At 35.9% G+C, this 26566-nt stretch overlaps 3 protein-coding genes across 3 annotated transcripts in view; all 3 read left to right on the top strand.

Annotated features, from left to right (window-relative positions):
• The first annotated feature begins 4747 nt into the window (after positions 1–4747).
• LOC130071023 (uncharacterized) lies at positions 4748–16506 on the top strand. Its single transcript, XM_056235631.1, has 39 exons — positions 4748–4805; positions 4908–4933; positions 5174–5195; positions 5288–5319; positions 5416–5544; positions 5639–5841; positions 5938–6032; positions 6146–6261; positions 7019–7192; positions 7284–7358; positions 7776–7981; positions 8503–8572; positions 8814–8948; positions 9047–9249; positions 9840–9943; positions 10076–10194; positions 10308–10487; positions 10786–10817; positions 10911–11008; positions 11123–11145; positions 11255–11276; positions 11363–11390; positions 11479–11578; positions 11658–11798; positions 12317–12528; positions 12848–12951; positions 13084–13202; positions 13316–13495; positions 13794–13825; positions 13919–14016; positions 14131–14153; positions 14263–14284; positions 14371–14398; positions 14487–14586; positions 14666–14806; positions 15322–15533; positions 15838–15941; positions 16074–16192; positions 16306–16506. The coding sequence occupies exons 1-39, from the start codon at positions 4769–4771 to the stop codon at positions 16504–16506; spliced, it is 4065 nt and encodes a 1354-aa protein (XP_056091606.1). The 5' UTR covers positions 4748–4768.
• Positions 16507–16752: 246 nt separating this feature from the next.
• Positions 16753–21394, top strand: mslna (mesothelin a). The gene is made up of 19 exons (XM_056235630.1): positions 16753–16791; positions 16885–16982; positions 17097–17119; positions 17229–17250; positions 17337–17364; positions 17453–17552; positions 17632–17772; positions 18283–18494; positions 18586–18722; positions 18942–19060; positions 19149–19304; positions 19403–19611; positions 19725–19807; positions 20055–20185; positions 20268–20393; positions 20512–20702; positions 20796–20887; positions 20996–21126; positions 21266–21394. Exons 2-19 carry the CDS (start codon positions 16895–16897, stop codon positions 21392–21394), a joined length of 2118 nt encoding a protein of 705 aa, XP_056091605.1. The 5' UTR covers positions 16753–16791; positions 16885–16894.
• The window catches only part of axin1 (axin 1), a 136554-nt gene continuing 130988 nt past the window's right edge, over positions 21001–26566 (top strand). Inside the window, exons 1-16 of the mRNA XM_056235637.1 lie at positions 21001–21126; positions 21266–21390; positions 21478–21595; positions 21683–21895; positions 22007–22177; positions 22265–22417; positions 22506–22555; positions 22644–22776; positions 22876–22958; positions 23041–23170; positions 23523–23722; positions 23869–23950; positions 24195–24315; positions 25021–25208; positions 25295–25450; positions 25545–25678. Coding sequence (XP_056091612.1) covers positions 22298–22417; positions 22506–22555; positions 22644–22776; positions 22876–22958; positions 23041–23170; positions 23523–23722; positions 23869–23950; positions 24195–24315; positions 25021–25208; positions 25295–25450; positions 25545–25678 — 1397 coding nt within the window. The 5' untranslated portion in view covers positions 21001–21126; positions 21266–21390; positions 21478–21595; ... (1 more) ...; positions 22007–22177; positions 22265–22297. The remainder of the gene's footprint in view (positions 21127–21265; positions 21391–21477; positions 21596–21682; positions 21896–22006; positions 22178–22264; positions 22418–22505; positions 22556–22643; positions 22777–22875; positions 22959–23040; positions 23171–23522; positions 23723–23868; positions 23951–24194; positions 24316–25020; positions 25209–25294; positions 25451–25544; positions 25679–26566) is intronic.

The raw sequence follows: 26566 nt of genomic DNA, 5'->3' as shown, positions 1-26566 counted from the left end.
GTGATGTGGGGTGCGTGTGTATTATACGTTTGGTTAGGATTAGTATGGCAAGCCAAGAGGTTCATAATTACGCCATAAATGAATCGCGTTTACAGCCAAACGCCGTCATATACGGCGTTTTAACATATGTGTGTTTATATATATATATATATATATATATATATATATATATATATACACCGTATATAATAAGGGTAGCCCTATATAGTAAGCTTGATGTGTATATTGCCTAATTGCAAGCTTGTTCAGAAATGGTGACAAAAACTTAAAATATAACTGCTTTTCCATCATATTGAACATCATTATATGAGTATTAGGTTGAATGAGTTAGGATTAACTGTTTTATTAATCATTAGAATATAGACATTAAGAGAATAAATTGTTATGCAAGTACTTTTACTTTTAATACTTAAAGTACATTTAAAATCAGGTACTTTTTACTTTTTACTTAAGTAGGGTTGTCATTGTGGTACTTCTACTTTTACTAAAGTAAATATGTCTCTGGTTATTTGTACTTTTACTTAAGTACTGAGATTCCGCAGAACATGCCCCACCTGCACAACTGGGATTTAAAGTGTCTTCTGCTGCTTAGATAAGCATTAAATAACCATTTAAACTGTTAAAAAAAAGATACAGTATAAGATTAAAAAAAAAAAAAAAAAATCTCTTTTTTTTTCTTGTTCTTGTTCTTTGTGTGGATTTGTGTCTGTGGTTCTGTATGTATTTGTTTGTCAAATATGTATAATTGTACTTTTGTTTATTGTATTATTGTTCTCTTGTGATGGCTGTGATGTATTTTAGGACCCCCTTGAAAACGAGATGATGCATCTCAAGGGGTTTATCCTAATAAATAAAATTTACATAATATCAGGTTTGTCTAATTTTAAATAAACAGAAAACAGAGATGAAAAATGAAAAATGAAATAAATGTTCAGTGATATCTTTTGAAGATTTGTTTTAATTTTGACCATTTTTTCTCTATAGTCTTGATATGGCAACTAATAGGTTTTGTCATGCTATAGCATGTGTGGAAAGTTTAAAACCATGTATGTTATATCCCTGCGTTAGTTTGTACCCCGCTCACCCCTAAGAAACATGAATACTGAGTTTCCGTCAACTGATAAGCAGGTTTGTAAAGTTTCTAGAAGTTAGTTTCTTTTTCTCAATGTCTTCGTGTTAATGTTCCGCGTGTATGGTATCATTTTCTTTAATCAGGGTCACTGACACTCAATGCAGCAGTGATTCCTGGCATTTCTAAGATGATTTGGTGGTTTGATGTTACCTATAATTACTGATTTTGTTTGTCACTCTGACAACGAGTGTTTCTGCACAGGTGCACATGTATTGAGTTGAAAGAATCTGGAAAATGTATTTAGGACTTTTTACTTTTTATGACAGACAAGGCTTCCGCCTATTCCCAGACTTCTTTTAACTGAAGCAATCTGCACTGGCCAATCTTAAAATATGTCAGAGCCATTGTTTTGTCTCAAGATGAACACCAATGTTTTTTTGTTTTCTTCTAAGGCACGTTTATTAAAAGCTCAATGTCCTATTTGAACTAAGGCCCATCCTGGTTTACTCTACGCCCTGTCTGTGAAACCAGGGGCTGGTTGCATAAACTACTAAGAATAGTACAAGCTAGTCATCAAATGTTTTTTTCTTTAAGACTGTTCATAACTTTTTGAAATCAGTTACATTGGTCTAATTTTATGACAAAAAGTAAGACTGCTTGCCCCTTGGCAATCACAGAGAGAGTTTGAATAAAATTGTTTCTTGCTTGTTTAATAGTTTCACTGATATTTTCACACTAGTTTGTTACACTGCTGTCATTTATGTAGTCCATGTTTGATCGACATCATTTCACCAAGTACAACTGTTAATCCTGGGACAACATTCCAAAACCAAAGCAATGTTCTCAGTTGTAATCTTGTTCAAGAGGATGTAGTAAAAACAACAATGCCAGACATTTCAACGAAGACATCATCAACACTTCTCCTCCACTGGGTTATAAAGGCAACAGTTTAACTATTGTATAAGTCTACAAGTTGAAGTGGGTTGCAGCTGAAAGCAGGTTTGACAATCTAAACTGGTTTAGTCTGGTAATTGACAGTTGTTGTACAGTAAATGTTCCTGCCTCATTGGAATACATCCAGATACTATTGTGTCTATAAGTGTCCAATTAAAATTGCTTTCAAATACACATTTAATAGAGCACTTAATGTAATTATGCACGTTTATACAGTACTACTGATGCAAAGCAGGGTTCAGTTGTTTTATTAGCTACTGTAAATATCTAGGATTGACCTGTTAAGAATATTCGTGTTGAAGTAGATGACATCAAAAGGCCTCAAATTACATCAATGTTTTAAATAGATTATTAATGTTTTAAACTGAAGGGTCTAGCGAAACATTCACAATTCTTTCGGCAATGTCCAAACCAGAATGGTATGTTTATGTTTATTTTATTGGTAAAACTTTACACCAAGGTTGCATTAGTTAACATGAACTAAGAAGGAAAAATGCTTAATCTCAATCCATGCTAATTTCAACATTTTCTCATACATTCATATAATCAAAAGTCTGTTGGTATTATTATGGTATGGTCCTGGTGTAATTTGAACTAACAATGAACATTTTATTTTTTATTAATTAACATTAACAAAAATGTATAAATTCTGTTATATACACTCACCTAAAGGATTATTAGGAACACCATACTAATACTGTGTTTGACCCCCTTTCACCTTCATAACTGCGTTAATTCTACGTGGCATTGATTCAACAAGGTGCTGAAAGCATTCTTTAGAAATGTTGGCCCATATTGATAGGATAGCATCTTGCAGTTGATGGAGATTTGTGGGATGCACATCCAGGGTACGAAGCTCCCGTTCCACCACATCCCAAAGATGCTCTATTGGGTTGAGATCTGGTGACTGTGGGGGCCATTTTAGTACAGTGAACTCATTGTCATGTTCAAGAAACCAATTTGAAATGATTCGAGCTTTGTGACATGGTGCATTATCCTGCTGGAAGTAGCCATCAGAGGATGGGTACATGGTGGCCATAAAGGGATGGACATGGTCAGAAACAATGCTCAGGTAGGCCGTGGCATTTAAATGATGCCCAATTGGCACTAAGGGGCCTAAAGTGTGCCAAGAAAACATCCCCCACACCATTACACCACCACCACCAGCCTGCACAGTGGTAACAAGGCATGATGGATCCATGTTCTCATTCGGTTTATGCCAAATTCTGACTCTACCATCTGAATGTCTCAACATAAATAGAGACTCATCAGACCAGGCAAAATTTTTCCAGTCTTCAACTGTCCAATTTTGGTGAGCTCTTGCAAATTGTAGCCTCTTTTTCCTATTTGTAGTGGAGATGAGTGGTACCCGGTGGGGTCTTCTGGTGTTGTAGCCCATCCGCCTCAAGGTTGTGCGTGTTGTGGCTTCACAAATGCTTTGCTGCATACCTCGGTTGTAACGAGTGGTTATTTCAGTCAAAGTTGCTCTTCTATCAGCTTGAATCAGTCGGCCCCTTCTCCTCTGACCTCTAGCATCAACAAGGCATTTTCGCCCACAGGACTGCTGCATACTGGATGTTTTTCCCTTTTCACACCATTCTTTGTAAACCCTAGAAATGGTTGTGCGTGAAAATCCCAGTAAGTGAGCAGATTGTGAAATACTCAGACCGGCCCGTCTGGCACCAACAACCATGCCACGCTCAAAATTGCTTAAATCACCTTTCTTTCCCATTCTGACATTCAGTTTGGAGTTCAGGAGATTGTCTTGACCAGGACCACACCCCTGAATGCATTGAAGCAACTGCCATGTGATAGGTTGATTAGATAATTGCATTAATGAGAAATTGAACAGGTGTTCCTATAATCCTTTAGGGGAGTGTATGTATTGCTCATTGTTAGTAAATGTTACACTGTAAAAATGCTGGGTTGTTTCAGCCCATGTTTGGGTCAAATATCTAGGTTAATTTAAACAAACGGTTCCGTTTGTCCATATTGAACACAAACATGGGTTAAAACAACCCAGCATTTTAATGCATCAAAAATTTAACTGACATGAGCACTGTATCCATCATGTAAATAACAGAAGTGTCAACAGTGTAATAATAGACCTAATTACAGAAATTACAGCTGTAATTAAGCAATATAAGTACAGTGTAAAAAACATGTACACATAAGTGCATTTTATTCATTTGAACATTAGTACACGTATAGTTAAAGACGCCGATTAAATGGGGTCTGATTAATTTCCAAAGAAAAAGAAAACGTTGCTCTTCTAAAAAAATATATGCTGTATATAATTGATGAATCTCAGTTAAAATTGAAAGAAGACTTGATTATTTTTTTGATAGCAAAGGAATGTAATCATGCATCTTGTTTTGCCATTTTCGAGAAGTAGCCAGTTGTTGGTCTTGTTTTGTATTTGCTGACGTGGGTAAACAGGACCACACCCTTCTGATACCTCAGTTAATAGTGGACCTGCAGGGCTGCTGACTGTCACACACACACACAGATACTCCTGTTACAGGTAAGTGCTTGTCCTCCTCACATTCCTGTTTTTAAAAAATATATATTATATTTGATATATTATATATATAAATTAATATTTATATTAATTTATAATTATTATTATATATATTTAGAATAAAGAAGAAGATAATTATTCATCACATGCAAGTTCAGTGTGTTTGAAATAATGTCATTGTTGCATTCTATTTGTTTAAGATCAGGGGTGTCGGTGTGAAAATGGCAAACTTTCAGCTTTCTGTGCTGTTTGCTTTAGGTAAGAGGAGCTGTTTTTTTATTGATCTAATTAATCACAATTTTTTTTATATATATTTCTCTAAAGAGACACTGTTCACGAGTCACACTTTCTCTTTTATAGGATTCGTCACACTGATAAATGGAGAGGTATTTAGCACTTTCTGCGCAACATTATTTTGTGGATGCTGCTTGTTAAATGTTAGAATAATTACAATTGTATCCTTGGAAATTATTTATTCAATCATTTTCCAAGTTTTGCTTGATTGAAATAAATGAGTGTTCTTGCACACTAACTTTGATAGAAAGAAAACTTGCTTGATTGTGATGATGATTAATTTACGATTAACAACAGTTTTATGGATTTGATTTTTTTTTCTGTTTCTTCAGTGTGTGGTGGACTTTCAAGATGGTGCGTTTTGAATATTTGTTTCCCACAAAACTGAATATTCCAGTCAACTCTTTTCCCCCTTTCATATGTTTTTTTTTTTTTTTTTTTTACAGGCACAGTTTCTAATACTGGTTCATGCGCTTCAGTGAGTTTTTATCTTTTGATGCAATATGATGTGGGCAATATTAGGTTTCCATATTATGTGAATCATTCATCATTTGTTTCCCCATTCCTCTTTCAGTTCTCAAATTTAACACTCAACAACATCCTCACCTGTTCAGGGATAGGCCCACTTTCAGACGTATCGCAGGGGAATCTCAAAAATCTCAAAGCATTTGCTGACTCTACCTTTGATTTGTACACATTGCTGGTACAGTAAATCTAAATATCAACATATTTCAAACATATTTACAGCTCGTTAAAATAAAGTCACCTATCCAGTGCCTTTTTAATCATCCAAACAGAGATCTAGACTTGACGTTAGTCTTGTGGTGAGCTCCATCAATAATGCCAGGTCCAATGAGACAATAGTGGGAGCACTGAGTGATGTGGGGTTTGCAAGGCTCTGGTTCCAAGTGAAGCTCAGTCCATACCTGTCATCTCTGTCCAGAGAGACTCTGTCCTGCCTGAGTCAAAGCAGCCTAACCTGCCAGAGCTTCCATGCACTGTGTGTAGCCTATATCCCATAAATCTTGCTATAAATATTCTGAGATATTCTAGCTGTTTGTTGTTGGAGACAATCAACTTAATTTACATTTTACAGGGTACAGGATCTAAGCTTGCAAATCGGTACTGAAAGACAAAGGATGGTGTATCAGAACTTCATAAAACCTTTTCTGGCAAGAAATACATCTGACGGTACTGTATTTTCTGCAATAATATATTTTAGATGTCACGTAGGCTACTACAGTTAAAAGACTATGAGCTTTTTAACTGGCTATGAGTTAGCTGACTTTGAGTTTCTTTTAAAGCTGGATGTGTGAAAAGTGCAAACGGCACCAGTGAATGGTTTATGCAGAACTTCCAAACATTCTCTGCTAGCGCAAGCCTGGCAGATTTCACAGCTCTGAAAACGGACTTTAATGGGGTAAGTAGATCAAAGCGAGCAGTTGAATCCTAGCATTAAGCCTGTTCACTCCAAGGACGACAATTATAACGGTAAATATATAGTTTTAAAAATATTCAAAAGACTAGTCCAGTCCACACCACCACTATAACGGCATAGTGGTAGAATATATATTTAGAATCACTTTCACAAAAACAAATTTTTCCAGCTGAGGAACGAGAAAAACAGGCTGAATCAGAATCCCTGGATAAACGAGCTCGCGCATTCTACAGTCCCCCGTAGTCAATAACTTAAAGAAGTTTAGTCAGAAATAGAAGAAGAGGAGGAAGAAGAGAGAATTATACAGGGTCGTCTACACAAGTCGATGTATCAGAATGGTAATACGTTATGTATCGCTCTCTTCAACGTCAGACCGGTTACAACAGATTTTGTGACGTAGAGAACACTGACGACTTCAAACCGCGTTTTTGAGACTCTGGTTCACTGCAGTTTTAAGGAGAAAATACTCAGCAATGGTATTGACTTATGCATGTGAACATGGTTTGTCTTAAACCATATTAAAATCACCACATAGACATATAGACAACATTAAAAACGTGATTTTCACCTCAGGCGATGTCTAAGAGGCAGGCGACAAGACGTTTCGAACAAATGAATGTTATCGCCCTTTGGTGTGGAAGCTAATATAGTCGTCTTTATAGTTATTGTTCTCGGTGTGAAGTGTGAACGGGCCTTTACTGTCGAGGTCATTCGTTTGAATCTTTGTGTTTCTTTGCAGCTGGATGTCCTAGATAAACTCAGTCCAGAGCAGAAAGCTGAGCTGATCTTTCAGTTGATGGCAACTGCTAGTCTAAATATTGATGCCATCAATAAGATCTTCCAGAGTTTCCTACAGCCGCTCACGAACATAACACTTAACATTACCAGTGCCACTTCAGTTGGATTGATCAAGGTTAGATAAGAGTTTTGTATATGATGATGAAGTCCAGTGATGAAACATGAATGAAGAAGATGATGCTAATTCTTGTCACATCTGTGTGCAGAACCTCACAGACTTCCAGGTATATTTGAGACCACTGGGAAGATTCATCAGATCATGTGTGACCATTGCTCAGAAAGTAAGTGTGTGTGTGTGTGTGTGTGTGTGTGTGTGTGTGTGTGTGTGTGTGTGTGTGATATAAAATAGTATAATAGGCCTATTTAGGCCGGGATGTCAGTCCTTACATTTTTTTAACATAGTTTGAAATGCAGAATGATGAATCAAATGTATAAAGCTATTAAATACTCCCAAATGAATAATTCAAAGAAATTACATTATTGTGGCAGATGAAAACAAGGAATAGACGTTAAAAAAGGTGGCTTTAGAGTCAGTATAATGTTTATTTTATTTACATACAATTATACCCCAATCCTATTAATTGCCTCTCTTAGTTTTTCTTGTGCCAGGAGCATCACATTTTAAAGATGCCTTTAACTTAATTACCTTAATATGCATAAGCCTGTTCGACAGATTTTCTGGGTTTGTTCTCTTTCAGACAGATATAAACAGTATCAGAAATGCAACAAATCTTCTGGTGAACTGGACCCTGAGCTTTGACACCAACCAAACCCCAATAAGTACTTTTAACATCAGCAACGTCAGTGAATGGTTCCAGATTGTGGTTATTCCTGTGATGAAGAAATATCTGCAAACTAACCAGACTTTACCTAACGATCTCGCAACAATATCCAACTTTGTTTTGTGAGTAGCACTTCTGTCTGCATTATAAAATTAGAGCACTCAGAAGAAACAGGAGGTAAAAATGTTAAATGATTGCAGAACATTTTTGACCTCCTTAAAGGATGCAAACAAAGCGCAAAAAGTCTTTTTAATCAGTATTTTTGTCTTTTTTCCATTAAAACAAATAGAAAATCTTATTCAAACGTGATAAATACATTTCACAAGGAAAATTGTACAATATGCTAAGAGAACTGTTTTCAGAAAATCTGGAATTAAAGCTAGCTTTTGGCCCTCAGCAAACTGCATTTAATATAAATATATTCTCTGATAACAAGTCTTACTATTTTACTATTTAGAATTATTTAATATTTGGGAAACAAGACAAACATTTACTGGAAAACAAAACTAAGTTACTAATTAAGAAAAGGATTGCGGTGTGTATAGGATTGCCACTAGTACATGCACTACAATTAGAAACATATGTTCCTCACATCATATCTGATTTGTTTTAACTAATGCTGTGCTCTTTATACATTTTTCAGTGCTCCAGAACCTCAAACTGCAGATCCTATCGACATTTGTAAAGTCACCAGCAATAATAGTTCCTGTCTTGTGAGTCTTTCATAAACCTCAAGTTTTCATTCTTATGCATAGTTAACCACACCCTGATCAGGTCCAACAATGTCACACATCTAAAGAATGTGAAAAATAAAACCACCACACAATGTTGTTTTGTTCGCATGTACAAACACTGGAACACCTACTACAATATGAAAATATCTCAAACTGATTTACAGCCCAGATATCAACTGACTGCAGTTTTGGTATAAAGCTACTTTCTGGTCATTTGCAGATATCGCAGACTGGAGAGAGTCTGGCGAAAGCGATTAATTGTGTTGCTCAATCAAATTTGAACTTCACTGAGGAAAACCTGCGACTTCTGATCACTGAACTCTCCAGCCCACTGCAGACACAGATGGAGCAATCCGTAAGGATACAAATAAAAATGAGGGAAACATTTTGTGTGTGTGTGTGTTATATTCAAAGGACTGCCTTTTTTTGACAAGACGTTTCTTTTTGATTTAGGTAAAAAACTCATCTCAGAGCAACCTCACAGCCTTGTTTGCAGAACTTCCAGCTGAAAGCTTCACATCTGGAAATCTTGTTGATGTGGAGTTCATGAGATTCTGGTTCCAAATCAAGATGAAGCCTCTGCTGCCCAAAATGTCAAGAGAATTCCTGTCTTGCCTCGCCACCCGTAGCTTCAGCTGTCAGGCCTACAATGCGCTGTATGTTCCTCACATTCCCTTCAGCTGATATCTGAAAACTGTTCATTATCTTATCAAAAACCAGACGATAAGTTAACACTCACATCCTGCTTGAGATTGAATTAACTTTCTGGTTGTACGCGGATCCAGAAACCAAAATTAAAAATAAAAAAACGAATAAAAATAAAATAAAAAAGATAATAGCAATAATGACAATAGAAATTATTATTAAATTAACCTATTACAAACAAGGTCCTGTTTGTTCGCTGCCTTCTAAAATATATTGTTACTATTTTGGTGTGGCTAAAACTGATTCAGTTTGTGAGTGAACTGTCTGAGTAAATCAAATTGAATCACGATTTCATTAATTTGCAAATCTGGCAACACTAGTACTCATTATAAACAGCTGATGGAAAACACACATGGCATAATTGTATCAATGAAAATTATTCTCAGGTCAGTGAACGATAATTTCCATTGACATAATATTTTACTGTGTATTTCACTGGGACTTGTAAAAAGGATCTAGTGATGCCCCTGAGTAATCTGCTTTTCAAAAATACTTTTGTAATCGCTATCCTCTTACATCTCTAACTGTTTTATTTCTGCAGTTTGGTGGAGCTAAATAATAATTCTGGACTGATGAACAATGCAACACAGAGATGGGTCCTCAGCGACTTCATTGTTCCTTTCCTGTCACAACGTCAAAACACAAGTAGATGTTATTTGTCATTCAATTTAACAGACACATTAAGAGTATTGTTAGACTCTTCATAATTTAATTTAATACTTTACAGGACATATAAATGACCAGAAATGAACAAAGTATTTCATGTTGTCGTTTCAGGTGTCGATTGCACGTTGCCATTTAACAACAGTTTGGACTTCATCCTGCAAAACTTTGGCAGTTTCTTTCAGTTTGCACAGCTTCAAGTTATTTCAAAATTGAGCCGCAATTTTTCAGCTGTGAGTCAAAGGTTTTTGCTGTTAGTGATGATTCGAGTAAAGACTGGCTGAACACATATATAAAAGCTTTGTAAATGTGTGTCAGTGAAGTTTGTGTCTCATGTCATTTGCAGGTGGAAGTGCTTCCTGTTCTCACACCGGTGCAACTGGATGAACTGGTGTTTAGTCCTCCTCCTGCTTCACCAGCAGACCGAACGAACATCCTCACAAGAGTCTTTGCCTTCCTTCTTCAAGCCCCTAACAGAGACAAACTAAACAACTTCATCCCCTCTCTTCAGGCTCAGGCCAGAAAGGTGCATAATGCCACAATTTAGATGTAACCTGTGTAGAAATACTTCATTTAATAATAATGATAATAATAATTATTATGTATTACTTTTTAAAAACATTGTAAAATTAATAATAATAATAAATATCGTTTTAAAACAACAACAATAGTTATTGTTAATGTTTTTAATAATATTGTTTAAAATATTTAAAACAAAATTATTATTACTATTATTGATGTTGTTGTTTGTTTATGTATCGACTTTATTATCCATTTTGTTCCTGTCCAACAATGTAATGTTTTCCCTTCTGTCTCTTTTGCAGGCAAACTTCAGTTGTGAAAACTACAAAATCTTGTAAGTGGCTTTTAAAAACCAAAACAAATAGTGATCTGGATGTATTAGTATTGAATAAGATCACATTTTTTTTGTCTTTTCTCTGTGAATCAGCTTTGACCAGATGGATCAGACATTATCATCAGTCCCTTCTAACCAGTCTGAAGCCCTGCTGACGATCAGAGACTCAGTGATGATGATTCCTCCCGATGGTGAGGCAGAATCGAACAATAACACTTGCTCCTCAATACGTTGATCACATCAAAATAACTGAGTGCAAAATTCTGCCTGCATTAAAGTGTGAATTGTGTTTTATTTCCCTCCAGAGTGCATTGAGAGAGCGAGTCAAGTAAGTAATGATGAACAAAAAGATACATTTCATGTTCAGTAGATTGTGTCTGTTTTTACGTTTCAATGAAAAAACAATTGTAATGCAACATTTGTTCTCACTCTTGCAGTGCACAACAACTCCTGTAAATGGTAAGGGACTGATTATATCCTACTTGATTTGAGATGTCAGTGATGTTTCTAAAACTTAAAGTCTTTGTTGTCTTGTCCTTTTCCAGAGTCTTCCCTCTGTGCAAGTGTCAACAGGTGAGCTTTCCTGTCTGCACTCAAATGAGTTAAAGCACTGAGGACACAATGGTCTGTAATACATGTTGCATGTTCTTCTGGTTTGCAGCTCTGCTTTGGATCAGTTCTTGAAAGTAGCGGCTCCAAATGCAACAGGCCCACTGAATCTTTGCAACTTCACTGTGTTGCAGTTTGCCTGTCTACCAACGGTAATATTACACAAAAGAAAAACACTTAGGTTTTTTAGTCATTGATTTAGTTTTAATAAAAGCTTATTTGTGTCATCAGTTGTCACAGTTGAACTCTCAACAAGTGGCCGACGTGTTGGCTTGCAAACAGCCCAGCAATGTGGGAAAAGAGACCTGGAAGCTTTTCTTCACCAAAACCAGCACAAACCTTGATGATGCACTGCTAAAATTTTCCAACATGGTAAGAAGCCTATTTTTTATATCACACTACTGGACAAATTCTTGAGGCCAGGAAGTTTTTATAATGTTTTGGAAAGAAGTATTTTCTGCTCACCATTATTCTCATCACTATTACTCGTCTTCAGTGTCACATGATCCTTCAGAAATCATTCTAATATGCTGATTTTATGCTTAAGAGATATTTCTTCTTATTATAAATGTTGAAAACAGATGTGCTGCTTAATTTTTTTTGTGGAAACCGTGATTAATTAGCATTCTTTTGACAGAAATATTTTGTAAAATCATAATGTATTTACTTACACTTTTGTCTTTGCTGAATAAAAGTAAAAAAAAAAAAAAAAAAATTAAGAAAATTTTACTGACCCCAGGACTTCTGAAATGCAGTGTGAATATAAAATATTAAAATAAAGTTGCCAAAAAAACGACAAATAAAAGTCTGAATTAATTTTAAACAAGATAAAACCAAGTCATGCAAACCCTTGCTTTTAATGTAATTTATAAAATATGTTTATTTTCCAGACTCCGAGTCCCAGCAATGTGTCTTTGTCTGATGTTCTGGATGTGCTTGTTGAAGTCCGGGTCGATCGCTTTAGTCCTCAGAGACTGAGAGATCCTGTCTTCATTCGCTCATGGTTTCAGGGGCGACTAAAGCCCTTCTTACCATCAGTATCTCAAAGAGTCCTGTCCTGTCTCAGCAACAAAAACCTCACCTGTGAAAGTTACCGCACAATGTAAGTTGGTCATAGTTACATTGTATAAAGTGACAATTTCATTAATTTGCAAATCTGGCAACACTAGTACTCATTATAAACAACTGATGGAAAACACACATGGCATAATTGTATCAATGAAAATTATTCTCAGATCAGTGACCGTCGACTGGTAATTTCCATTGACATAATATTTTACTGTGGCACCGCAGTATTTCACTGGGACTTGTAAAAAAAGGATCTAGTGATGCCCCTTAGTGATGCCCCTGAGTAATGTGGTTGTCAAAAATACTTTTGTAATCGCTATCCTCTTACATCTCTGACTGTTTTATTTCTGCAGTTTGGTGGAGCTAAATAATAATTCTGGACTGATGAACAATGCAACACAGAGATGGGTCCTCAGCGACTTCATTGTTCCTTTCCTGTCACAACGTCAAAACACAAGTAGATGTTATTTGTCATTCAATTTAACAGACACATTAAGAGTATTGTTAGACTCTTCATAATTTAATTTAATACTTTACAGGACATATAAATGACCAGAAATTAACAAAGTATTTCATGTTGTCGTTTCAGGTGTCGATTGCACGTTGCCATTTAACAACAGTTTGGACTTCATCCTGCAAAACTTTGGCAGTTTCTTTCAGTTTGCACAGCTTCAAGTTATTTCAAAATTGAGCCGCAATTTTTCAGCTGTGAGTCAAAGGTTTTTGCTGTTAGTGATGATTCGAGTAAAGACTGGCTGAACACATATATAAAAGCTTTGTAAATGTGTGTCAGTGAAGTTTGTGTCTCATGTCATTTGCAGGTGGAAGTGCTTCCTGTTCTCACACCGGTGCAACTGGATGAACTGGTGTTTAGTCCTCCTCCTGCTTCACCAGCAGACCGAACGAACATCCTCACAAGAGTCTTTGCCTTCCTTCTTCAAGCCCCTAATAGAGACAAACTAAACAACTTCATCCCCTCTCTTCAGGCTCAGGCCAGAAAGGTGCATAATGCCACAATTTAGATGTAACCTGTGTAGAAATACTTCATTTAATAATAATGATAATAATAATTATTATGTATTACTTTTTAAAAACATTGTAAAATTAATAATAATAATAAATATAGTTTTAAAACAACAACAATAGTTATTGTTAATGTTTTTAATAATATTGTTTAAAATATTTAAAACAAAATTATTATTACTATTATTGATGTTGTTGTTTGTTTATGTATCAACTTTATTATCCATTTTGTTCCTGTCCAACAATGTAATGTTTTCCCTTCTGTCTCTTTTGCAGGCAAACTTCAGTTGTGAAAACTACAAAATCTTGTAAGTGGCTTTTAAAAACCAAAACAAATAGTGATCTGGATGTATTAGTATTGAATAAGATCACATTTTTTTTGTCTTTTCTCTGTGAATCAGCTTTGACCAGATGGATCAAACATTATCATCAGTCCCTTCTAACCAGTCTGAAGCCCTGCTGACGATCAGAGACTCAGTGATGATGATTCCTCCCGATGGTGAGGCAGAATCGAACAATAACACTTGCTCCTCAATACGTTGATCACATCAAAATAACTGAGTGCAAAATTCTGCCTGCATTAAAGTGTGAATTGTGTTTTATTTCCCTCCAGAGTGCATTGAGAGAGCGAGTCAAGTAAGTAATGATGAACAAAAAGATACATTTCATGTTCAGTAGATTGTGTCTGTTTTTACGTTTCAATGAAAAAACAATTGTAATGCAACATTTGTTCTCACTCTTGCAGTGCACAACAACTCCTGTAAATGGTAAGGGACTGATTATATCCTACTTGATTTGAGATGTCAGTGATGTTTCTAAAACTTAAAGTCTTTGTTGTCTTGTCCTTTTCCAGAGTCTTCCCTCTGTGCAAGTGTCAACAGGTGAGCTTTCCTGTCTGCACTCAAATGAGTTAAAGCACTGAGGACACAATGGTCTGTAATACATGTTGCATGTTCTTCTGGTTTGCAGCTCTGCTTTGGATCAGTTCTTGAAAGTAGCGGCTCCAAATGCAACAGGCCCACTGAATCTTTGCAACTTCACTGTGTTGCAGTTTGCCTGTCTACCAACGGTAATATTACACAAAAGAAAAACACTTAGGTTTTTTAGTCATTGATTTAGTTTTAATAAAAGCTTATTTGTGTCATCAGTTGTCACAGTTGAACTCTCAACAAGTGGCCGACGTGTTGGCTTGCAAACAGCCCAGCAAGGTGGGAAAAGAGACCTGGAAGCTTTTCTTCACCAAAACCAGCACAAACCTTGATGATGCACTGCTAAAATTTTCCAACATGGTAAGAAGCCTATTTTTTTATATCACACTACTGGACAAATTCTTGAGGCCAGGAAGTTTTTATAATGTTTTGGAAAGAAGTATTTTCTGCTCACCATTATTCTCATCACTATTACTCGTCTTCAGTGTCACATGATCCTTCAGAAATCATTCTAATATGCTGATTTTATGCTTAAGAGATATTTCTTATTATTATTAATGTTGAAAACAGATGTGCTGCTTAATTTTTTTTGTGGAAACCGTGATTAATTAGCATTCTTTTGACAGAAATATTTTGTAAAATCATAATGTATTTACTTCCACTTTTGTCTTTGCTGAATAATAGTAAAAAAAAAAAATAATTAAGAAAATTTTACTGACCCCAGGACTTCTGAAATGCAGTGTGAATATAAAATATTAAAATAAAGTTGCCAAAAAAACGACAAATAAAAGTCTGAATTAATTTTAAACAAGATAAAACCAAGTCATGCAAACCCTTGCTTTTAATGTAATTTATAAAATATGTTTATTTTCCAGACTCCGAGTCCCAGCAATGTGTCTTTGTCTGATGTTCTGGATGTGCTTGTTGAAGTCCGGGTCGATCGCTTTAGTCCTCAGAGACTGAGAGATCCTGTCTTCGTTCGCTCATGGTTTCAGGGGCGACTAAAGCCCTTCTTACCATCAGTATCTCAAAGAGTCCTGTCCTGTCTCAGCAACAAAAACCTCACCTGTGAAAGTTACCGCACAATGTAAGTTGATCATAGTTACATTGTATAAAGTGACAATTTCATTAATTTGCAAATTTGGCAACACTAGTACTCATTATAAACAACTGATGGAAAACACACATGGCATAATTGTATCAATGAAAATTATTCTCAGATCAGTGACCGTCGACTGGTAATTTCCATTGACATAATATTTTACTGTGGCACCGCAGTATTTCACTGGGACTTGTAAAAAGGATCTAGTGATGCCCCTGATTAATCTGCTTGTCAAAAATACTTTTGTAATCGCTATCCTCTTACATCTCTAACTGTTTTATTTCTGCAGTTTTGTGGAGCTAAATAATAATTCTGGACTGATGAACAATGCAACACAGAGATGGGTCCTCAGCGACTTCATTGTTCCTTTCCTGTCACAACGTCAAAACACAAGTAGATGTTATTTGTCATTCAATTTAACAGACACATTAAGAGTATTGTTAGACTCTTCATAATTTAATTTAATACTTTACAGGACATATAAATGACCAGAAATGAACAAAGTATTTCATGTTGTCGTTTCAGGTGTCGATTGCACGTTGCCATTTAACAACAGTTTGGACTTCATCCTGCAAAACTTTGGCAGTTTCTTTCAGTTTGCACAGCTTCAAGTTATTTCAAAATTGAGCCGCAATTTTTCAGCTGTGAGTCAAAGGTTTTTGCTGTTAGTGATGATTCGAGTAAAGACTGGCTGAACACATATATAAAAGCTTTGTAAATGTGTGTCAGTGAAGTTTGTGTCTCATGTCATTTGCAGGTGGAAGTGCTTCCTGTTCTCACACCGGTGCAACTGGATGAACTGGTGTTTAGTCCTCCTCCTGCTTCACCAGCAGACCGAACGAACATCCTCACAAGAGTCTTTGCCTTCCTTCTTCAAGCCCCTAATAGAGACAAACTAAACAACTTCATCCCCTCTCTTCAGGCTCAGGCCAGAAAGGTGCATAATGCCACAATTTAGATGTAACTTGTGTAGAAATACTTCATTTAATAATAATTATTATGTATTACTTTTTAAAAACATTGTAAAATTAATAATAATGAATATCATTTTAAAACAACAACAATAGTTATTGTTAATGTTTTTAATAATATTGTTTAAAATATTTAAAACAAAATTATTATTACTATTATTGATGTTGTTGTTTGTTTATGTATCGACTTTATTATCCATTTTGTTCCTGTCCAACAATGTAATGTTTTCTCTTTTGCAGACAAACTTCCGTTGTGAAAACTACAAAATCTTGTAAGTGGCTTTTAAAAACCAAAACAAATAGTGATCTGGATGTATTAGTATTGAATAAGATCATGTTTTTTTTGTCTTTTCTCTGTGAATCAGCTTTGACCAGATGGATCAAACATTATCATCAGTCCCTTCTAACCAGTCTGAAGCCCTGCTGACGATCAGAGACTCAGTGATGATGATTCCTCCCGATGGTGAGGCAGAATCGAACAATAACACTTGCTCCTCAATACGTTGATCACATCAAAATAACTGAGTGCAAAATTCTGCCTGCATTAAAGTGTGAATTGTGTTTTATTTCCCTCCAGAGTGCATTGAGAGAGCGAGTCAAGTAAGTAATGATGAACAAAAAGATACATTTCATGTTCAGTAGATTGTGTCTGTTTTTACGTTTCAATGAAAAAACAATTGTAATGCAACATTTGTTCTCACTCTTGCAGTGCACAACAACTCCTGTAAATGGTAAGGGACTGATTATATCCTACTTGATTTGAGATGTCAGTGATGTTTCTAAAACTTAAAGTCTTTGTTGTCTTGTCCTTTTCCAGAGTCTTCCCTCTGTGCAAGTGTCAACAGGTGAGCTTTCCTGTCTGCACTCAAATGAGTTAAAGCACTGAGGACACAATGGTCTGTAATACATGTTGCATGTTCTTCTGGTTTGCAGCTCTGCTTTGGATCAGTTCTTGAAAGTAGCGGCTCCAAATGCAACAGGCCCACTGAATCTTTGCAACTTCACTGTGTTGCAGTTTGCCTGTCTACCAACGGTAATATTACACAAAAGAAAAACACTTAGGTTTTTTAGTCATTGATTTAGTTTTAATAAAAGCTTATTTGTGTCATCAGTTGTCACAGTTGAACTCTCAACAAGTGGCCGACGTGTTGGCTTGCAAACAGCCCAGCAATGTGGGAAAAGAGACCTGGAAGCTTTTCTTCACCAAAACCAGCACAAACCTTGATGATGCACTGCTAAAATTTTCCAACATGGTAAGAAGCCTATTTTTTTTATATCACACTACTGGACAAATTCTTGAGGCCAGGAAGTTTTTATAATGTTTTGGAAAGAAGTATTTTCTGCTCACCATTATTCTCATCACTATTACTCGTCTTCAGTGTCACATGATCCTTCAGAAATCATTCTAATATGCTGATTTTATGCTTAAGAGATATTTCTTCTTATTATAAATGTTGAAAACAGATGTGCTGCTTAATTTTTTTTGTGGAAACCGTGATTAATTAGCATTCATTTGACAGAAATATTTTGTAAAATCATAATGTATTTACTTCCACTTTTGTCTTTGCTGAATAAAAGTAAAAAAAAATTAAGAAAATTTTACTGACCCCAGGACTTCTGAAATGCAGTGTGAATATAAAATATTAAAATAAAGTTGCCAAAAAAACGACAAATAAAAGTCTGAATTAATTTTAAACAAGATAAAACCAAGTCATGCAAACCCTTGCTTTTAATGTAATTTATAAAATATGTTTATTTTCCAGACTCCGAGTCCCAGCAATGTGTCTTTGTCTGATGTTCTGGATGTGCTTGTTGAAGTCCGGGTCGATCGCTTTAGTCCTCAGAGACTGAGAGATCCTGTCTTCATTCGCTCATGGTTTCAGGGGCGACTAAAGCCCTTCTTACCATCAGTATCTCAAAGAGTCCTGTCCTGTCTCAGCAACAAAAACCTCACCTGTGAAAGTTACCGCACAATGTAAGTTGGTCATAGTTACATTGTATAAAGTGACAATGTAATTTTCAGACACTAAGATAAAAAATGAAATACGGTGATTGTTATCTTTCAGCACTGAGGCTTTTGTGAATGCTCCTCTACGAGATGGACAAGACGTTTGCTTTCCACCGCAACCTAATGCCACTCAAAGACAGGATCTGATCTACAAAGAGTTCGTGAAAGCTTTCCTCTCGCGCAATGACACTGATGGTTGGTTTGGAATATTTTAACCCTCTTTTAATTCAGCATAAAAGTATGCAAACGTTCACAATATGAAATAATTTGTGCAATTAATGTGTCATGCCCCATTTAAAAGATCAAGTGCCGATGCCAAATATCACCACTCACACCAGACAACTTACAAATTTTGGTTTCACATTAAACTAATAAAATGAATCACAATAAAAAATGGTCTTGTGGCTCTTTCAGATCCCAGGTGCCTTAGAAATTCCACCAACAGTACGCAGTGGATCAACAGAAACTTTGGGCCGTTCGTTCAGTCAGCTCCCCTAACGGACCTTGGGGAACTGAACAGAAACTTCACAGCGGTGAGTGTTAAATGTTGCAATTTATGCAAAATATCTTATGGTAAAAAAACAACAATCATTGTGACAGTCAATTTGTTTGTCAATTTAGGTGGATGTTCTACCTCTTTTGAGTCTAAGACAACTAGTTGAGTTTTCAGTCACACCTGGTGCGCTTAAAGATCCTCCAAGTGTCATCAATGTCATGGAGCTTGTTAAGGATTGCCAGCTCTCTGCTTTCTTTGACGACCTTTCCCAGAAAGTGAAGGTGTGAAAACAATGTTCATGCTAATAAAACTTTAAAAAAAAATATATATATAGAGTAACTATGCTAATGGTGCAATGATATTATTGTCTCCTGTCCAGGACGTCCGACTCACGCAAGATGTAAATGCAGCACTGATAAAACAGATATTTGACAGAGCCAACCTGTCTAATCTAAATGTCACTAATCAGGAAGTTCTAGTCTGGTTCCAGAATAGACTAAAACCTCTGTTAGCCAACCTTTCAGAAAGCGTTGTGTCTCCGTTTTTTACCATCCTCAGCACAAGAGACTGCAATATCACTCAATCCGCGTAAGAACAAAGGACTTAAACGACATTTTTGGATCTGTACATTGCATTTATGTGAGTATACATTGGAACATGTTGAGAGAAGACATTATACACTGTTTATTTTCAATTTACAGACTGAGGCTGTTAAACTTAGAATCTTCAATACCCACAAATACCAAAAATGCGATCTACAACAGCATTCTTCAGTCCTTCAGAGGTATTTCTTCATTAAACATCACATAAAAGAATTCATTGAAATAAATTCCTTCATCCCTGTGTGATGATACAACTCAAAAAATAAACCAAAAAATAATCAACTTAGTAATTTTTTATAAATATAATAAATGTTATACTTTAATAAATTTATATTTAGAAATTATTTATTTGATCAGTATCTTGTTTTATTCACTTAACATTGGATAAGATACAACATTTTATGTTTTTTTTTTCTTTTTTCCTTGCAGGGCCACAGCCTCTGAGGTGCTACAGAAACAACAGCTTTATCACGTTCCTAAACGAAAGCCTGTTCGGCTTTGGGCCGCTTCCAAATCTGACCACATTCCTCTCTCTGATACCACAACCTCGGAAATCTGAGGTACGCTCCATATCAACTCTACAGTTCTGCTGCTCAATGTAGATGATGTAACTGTAACTGGTGTGTTATTCATGTATTTCAGCTCGTAAACTCTGTATCTCCTTCTGAGCTGGGAACCTACCTCAGACAGCTGGAAGTGATGAACAATGATTCACAAATCTGTGTCATCTTTAACAACTTTGTCAGAACCCCTGAGTTCTTGGACACCGTGAGTTTTGCTTTATTTGCACACAAGACAATGTACAAAACACATTTTATGTAGGGACACTTACATATAAAAATATTTCAGTTCATCGTTGTAATTGCTTTCTTTATTGTTTTTGCAGGAAGATGTTCCAGATAATCTTAAAAGCGCCATTCTTCCCTGTGTCTGGCCTCTGGCACTGACAAGTGACAATCAGACGGAGATTGATTTGTGGTTTAACCGTAGATTGAGGCTCTACTTGAAGTTCCTGAACAAAGATATACTGGGGTCAAAAGACACACTGAATGCATCTTGCCTGTCATACAGGAAAATGTTAGTGCAAATGCCTACAGTCAAATCTGTTTGCTCGGAAGTTTAAATGCAAAGTCTTTTGTAACTTTTAAAGTGCTTTCTCTGTTCTTCTAGGGTCAATGTTTTAGGCAACAATTTCACCTTTAATGGTTCTCAGATTTCCAGTACAGATGTGTACACCACCATTAAGACCTATCTGAAAGCAGGTGAATTAGGCTTTAATAACATTTTCAGTTGTAATAATATTTAACAATATGTATATAATTTAAAAAAAATGCCAAAATGTTAATTTTCTTATATTTATTACATTTCAGACACTGATCCAAAATGCTACAAACCATCTGACGCAACACTAAACTCAACGGCGTGGTTTGTAAACCACATTGGTATATTTATAACTTTTCTGAGTCTGGACGATCTCTACTCTTTCGGTTCTGAGAGGACGGTATGAACTATACCCACTTGTTCACATTGATAGACCATCAATACTTGATTTATCATCAGACCATGTTTTGTGTGACATTATACTGGTGAAAGCGAATTAATACATATTGCTCATTCCTGTCCCATTTTGTTGTTTGCAGATAAAAACCTTCACTGTGAACCCTGAAAACTTAAAACTGTTCAATCAAAAGACACTTCCAAAGAATGTGCTCAGCCGCTACACTGAACTCGTCTTTCTGCAAAACCCCAGCTTTAGTTTGTTTGAGTAAGTTTGAACTGAGACCAGATCAAAATCTCAGAGCTTTCTCCGAGTTCAGTTGTCAAAGCATTAACTATGTTCTCTATGCTCTAGCTTGCCTTCAGTTTTGCAGTGCGATGCCCCAGTATCAACCTTTACAGCACTAAACGAGAGTCAAACTAATACTATTCTTTTAAACTTTAAGTCGTCTTGCTCCAATGTGGATCCTGCAGTAAGTATTCCATTAAAACCTAAAGTCAAGTCATTTCTTCATGTAACTGTGTTGTAACTGGCTGATATTCCTTATACACTTCTCCAGATATCTACAGCCCTTGCGGGAAACATTAAAACCATAGATGCTAGTGCTATTAGCAACTTGGGAAATGAAGTCGTTGGCTTAACAACTGTACAATTGAACTCAGCACCTCCATCGGTTCTTCTCAGTGGGCTCTCAACACTGAGCAATGTGTCTGGATGGAGCTTTGGACAAGCCCAGGCAATCATAAAAGTGCTTCTCAGTGGATCATTCAAGGTAATATTTAAGTCTCCAATGGAAGAAACTTCCCTTAAAAGTTGTTGAAATTACCTCTTCAGCAGAACCTCAAAATCCAACAAAAGAAATGACTTTTTGTACTTTCTGCAGTTCAACAGTTCCAGCAGCTTGCTGAATATTGGATCCCTGATTGGCGGGATCCCTTCAACAGAACTGACATCAATTCCGCCGGAAGAAATTCTTAAAACATCTAAAAACATTGAATTTGTAAAAAACATACTGAGTGCCCCATATATTGTTCAGAATACCTTTGTGACCAAGGTATGTTAACAACGTTCATGCGTATTTAGAGACATTTCGAGTGCAAACCATATAAAGTTGGGACTTTTACGTCTTTTCTATCTCTAGATACTCCAAGTGAATTCGACGCCAGCTGAACTAATGGCAAACATTCCCGATGACATGGCTGTTCAGATTCCAAGAAACTTTGTGAATATTCCCTCCACTTTAGATGCAACAGTTGTGAGAAAGTTTAACAATAAAAAATGGAAACCTGAACAGGTACTCTAACTTACAAAAATAAAAACATCCATTATATAGTTTTTACATGTAGATTATTTTTCTGCTAATGGCATATTTTTATTTATAGGCAGTTCTGTTCTTTGATACTGTTGTGGATGCTTTTGAAAAACCTGATGAGTAAGGATCTTTGAACTGCTTTATGCAAAAATACATTATGAGTATGCATTGAAAGTAACGATGGCTAATGCATGACTGTTTTCTACAGCCTGTCAGTGGACGTTTTGCAAGGATTTACATGCTCCCGTATACAGAAATACTCCCAAGGTAAAACCAGAGGCCTGATCAACGCCTGTCGACGGAGAGCAAACAGACCTAAGGTGGTACTGAGCGAGACTCAGGTGAGAGCTGACAAAAACGCTATTCAAAAATGTGTTCACTTGAGCTTAATGTCAAAACGTGAACAAATTGACATGATTTGTTGCTAATTGTTTTCCTAGCTTACTTGCATGTACAACCGTATTAGAGATGAATCGATTGTGGATTTTACCAACTACCCTCCTGATATGTTGCTGTACTACAAGTAAGGTCTATCTGTCATTTTATTAATGCTCAGAAATCTTTCAATTAAGTATTCTGTTAAAGTTGTCTGTTGTCCTCCTCAGTTATGAAACAATCAACAAAAGCTTCTGCAAGGCATATTTTGCTGAGGTCGGAGCAGCAGATCTCTCAATCTTTTCAAGCACACTGAGTGGAAGAAGGGACATCTTGTGGAGAAATGCTTTAGATTGCTTTGTAAGTATCATCCATATCATGATATTGATTATTTAAGGCCCAGACACACCAAACTGACATCAGAGAACTAGCAATGACGAAACCTGACTGGTGTCGCCTGCATCTAGGCCAAAATGTTGTGCTTGAACACACTCGACTAGCATGTTGAGAGTAAACAACTCTCCATACCAGCAGATGGCAGTAGTCAAATTCAAAATGCTCAATCAGCCGAAAAGCCACCAGCGCTGTTCCGAATTCCAAAAAATTAGCTCAACGACGGCCCGACAATGGCCGATTGTGTAGATATTATGATTTAATATTTTTATTGTACATATTATTTAATATATAATATTCTATATATTATTCAATTCAGGGCATTACAGGAAAAAGCATCCAGAAACAGGATTTGGCAGTGCTGGGCAACTTGGTTTGTGCTGCGAACCCTGAATTCATTACAAATTCAGACCCAGAAATCCTTGAGAACTTGAAGAACTGCAATGATCTCTCAAATCTGCAAATATCAGCAATGGAAGCTGTTCTTAATAAGGGAACCTCAAAATATGGGCAAGTTATCTTGATATTAAAGGATTTGTTGTCAACTTATCATCATTATGCAGAGAATATATTTTTTCAGTCCTGATTCTATTAATTAGTAAAAAAGTGCACTGGTTATGATTGTCTGGTTGTCTGATTATGATTGTATTATTTAGAAATTCAACCAGTTGGAATCAGAAAACGCTTAGTGATCTGGGAATTCTGCCCTTGTACTTCTCCCAAGGATTTTGGGGATCATTCGCACAGGTACATTACATATGAAAATCATACACAGTTGAGCTTCACTGTAAAATTACATTTGTTAAATAAAACACAGAAAATACACAGTTTAGTCAAAAGTTTACATTTAATTCAATGTTACCTTGGTGAATTATTGGTGAATTTTACTAGCAATTTCTGAGTGAAAACAGTTTCAAAGTAAACTACACCAGATTTCAGTAAACACTGACTAAACCTGTAATATTTTAAATGTCCCTCTTGTTTTAAACAGAATGATTTGAGCAAGTTCTTCAAAACCTTCTTTAAATTCGTGCGTGTACGAAACACACCAAAACCTCAAATGAAAAGGCTGTTTCAAGCAATCATTCTACCTGTAAGAGCCAAGAGAGCGGGTATGCCATCTTTATCTCAGATTTTTTTTACAATTAAATAATGTTGTCCTGAATACTGAATCTGATGGAAATGATATTCAGCACTTCAGGACAATTGCGAGTGTGATATTGCTCGATAAACACAAGTCCATATCCTCCTTGTTTTTCAATGTGAAAGTAATCTATTTCCTGTAAATGTGCAATATTTCAGATTTATAAGATGCTGTAGGTAAATAACTAGAAGAATAACAAAGTGCAGTAAACAGTAAAACTATTTGCGCTACACACTATTGTAATTGGTTACATGATTTGTGATTGAAACCAGTTTATGATTGCAATAATAAGTTAAAATAAAATTATAACAAACACCAGTTTGCATTTGATTCAAGTTTAATTTACAAATGGCGCCCACTCTTATGTTTAAAATAAGGTGGTGGATAGAGTATGGAAGCTTGTTTCCCTGAAGGAATAAAAAATAAAAAGGTAATTGTGACTTTTTATCTCACAACAATTATGACTTTTTTCTTGCAATTGCGAGTTTGTATCTCACTGTTCTGACATTGTAAGATATAAACTCACAATTGCGGGAAAAAAAAGTCAAAATAGTGACATAAAATGGCACAATTAACTTTTTTATTTTTTAATCCGTGGTGGAAACAAGCTTCCATAATAGAGTAACATTTAACCACAGCATTTCCTAAATCATTTGTTCACTTGTGTTTCAAGCGGTTGCCTGTACCAAGGGCAACATCTCTAGTACTATCATCAGCGATGACGCCTTCCCCTTTGGATATGATGAGTCGCAGTTCAGAAACTGTCTGGATGCTACTGTAGTGAGGGACAACCTCGCTAGCCTGTGTGAAAAGATTGAGATTAGCGCCTTCCAGAGAATCATTCTGGACAAACTCAATGAGGTAATATGTCATATATTAAGATCTGATCAAATCATCCAGGATATCCAGGACAGTTTTAATGTAGATGTGTTGCTCTTGTCCATCAGATATCGTCAAATGGCCTTTCAGAGGATCAGGTCCAGGTGCTGAAGTTAGTGTCCAGGAACGCAACATTGGATGAAATAAGCAAATGGAACATCACTAAAGTTGACACACTGGCTGCCCTTATGAATGCCAACGATGGCGAATGGTCCTCTGCACAGGTGCAAATTTTGACACGAGTTTTCTGATGAATCTTACCTCTTTTACAGATGCCAACTATTTGGTTTTGTGATCAAATATTCATTTATCTTTCAGAGCAAACAAATCATTACCAAATATCTAAGCGCTAACAATAATCTGACTTCCACTGAGCTGAATGTAGTGAAAGGACCAAATCTCTGCTCTCTGAATGCCAGCACATTGTCAACAATATTGCCTGAAAGCATACGGTAAAGACTTAAACCTGATGTAGTACTCTTAAAGGTTTATTATTGGTGCTTTATATACACACACACACACACATGCTATTTATTTTTAAAGTTTGGGGTCTGTAACGTCTGTTCGATTTCTTCATGTTTTTAAAAGAAGTCTCTTATGCTCATCATGGTAATTATTTTATCAAAATATAGCAATATGACAGCAATATTGTGAAATATTATTTCAAAATAACTGTTTTAAAATTTTTAAATGTAATTTATTCCTGTGATGCAAAGCTGAATTTTCAGCATCACTACTCCAGTCTTCAGTGTCACATGATCCTTCAGAAATCATTCTCTTATATATTGATTTGCTGCTCAAGACACATTTATTATTATCATCAATGTAGAAAACTGTTGATAACAGCTGATTAATATTTTTGTGGAAACCATGTTACATTTTTCAGGATTGTTTGGTGAATACAGATTGGAAAAAAAAGGCATTTCTTCACAATAGACATCTATTATAACATTAAAAATGTCTTTACTGTCACTTTTGATGAATTTAAAGGGGTCATATAATGCCATTTTTGTACAAGCTAATATGATTATTTAGGGTCTAAATTAAAAGTTTGTAATATACTTTAATTAAAAATTCTCATTAGTATTGTAAGAAAACAGTTATTTTACCTGGTCAAAAACAGCTCTGTTTTCAGCACGCCGTTTCAGTGTATATGACTTTAAATGATCATGAGCTGCGCTCACTCCGCCCCTCTGTTCTGTGTACACCGTTTGTAACACAATAACACAATAACCATAACGCGTTGTTCAGTATAAACGTGGGATTATGAATTATATTGAGAACGTCGTACATAGAAAACATGCCGTAATGTACCCTGAGTGTAAACCTTAGACGCATTC

This window comes from Rhinichthys klamathensis, unplaced genomic scaffold, assembly GCF_029890125.1.
Source record: "Rhinichthys klamathensis goyatoka isolate OS25496 unplaced genomic scaffold, OSU_Roscu_1.1 h1tg000425l_1, whole genome shotgun sequence".
Lineage (NCBI taxonomy): Eukaryota > Metazoa > Chordata > Actinopteri > Cypriniformes > Leuciscidae > Rhinichthys > Rhinichthys klamathensis.
Note: the sequence above shows the minus strand (reverse complement) of the source record. Positions and strands in the feature narration are given on the sequence as shown.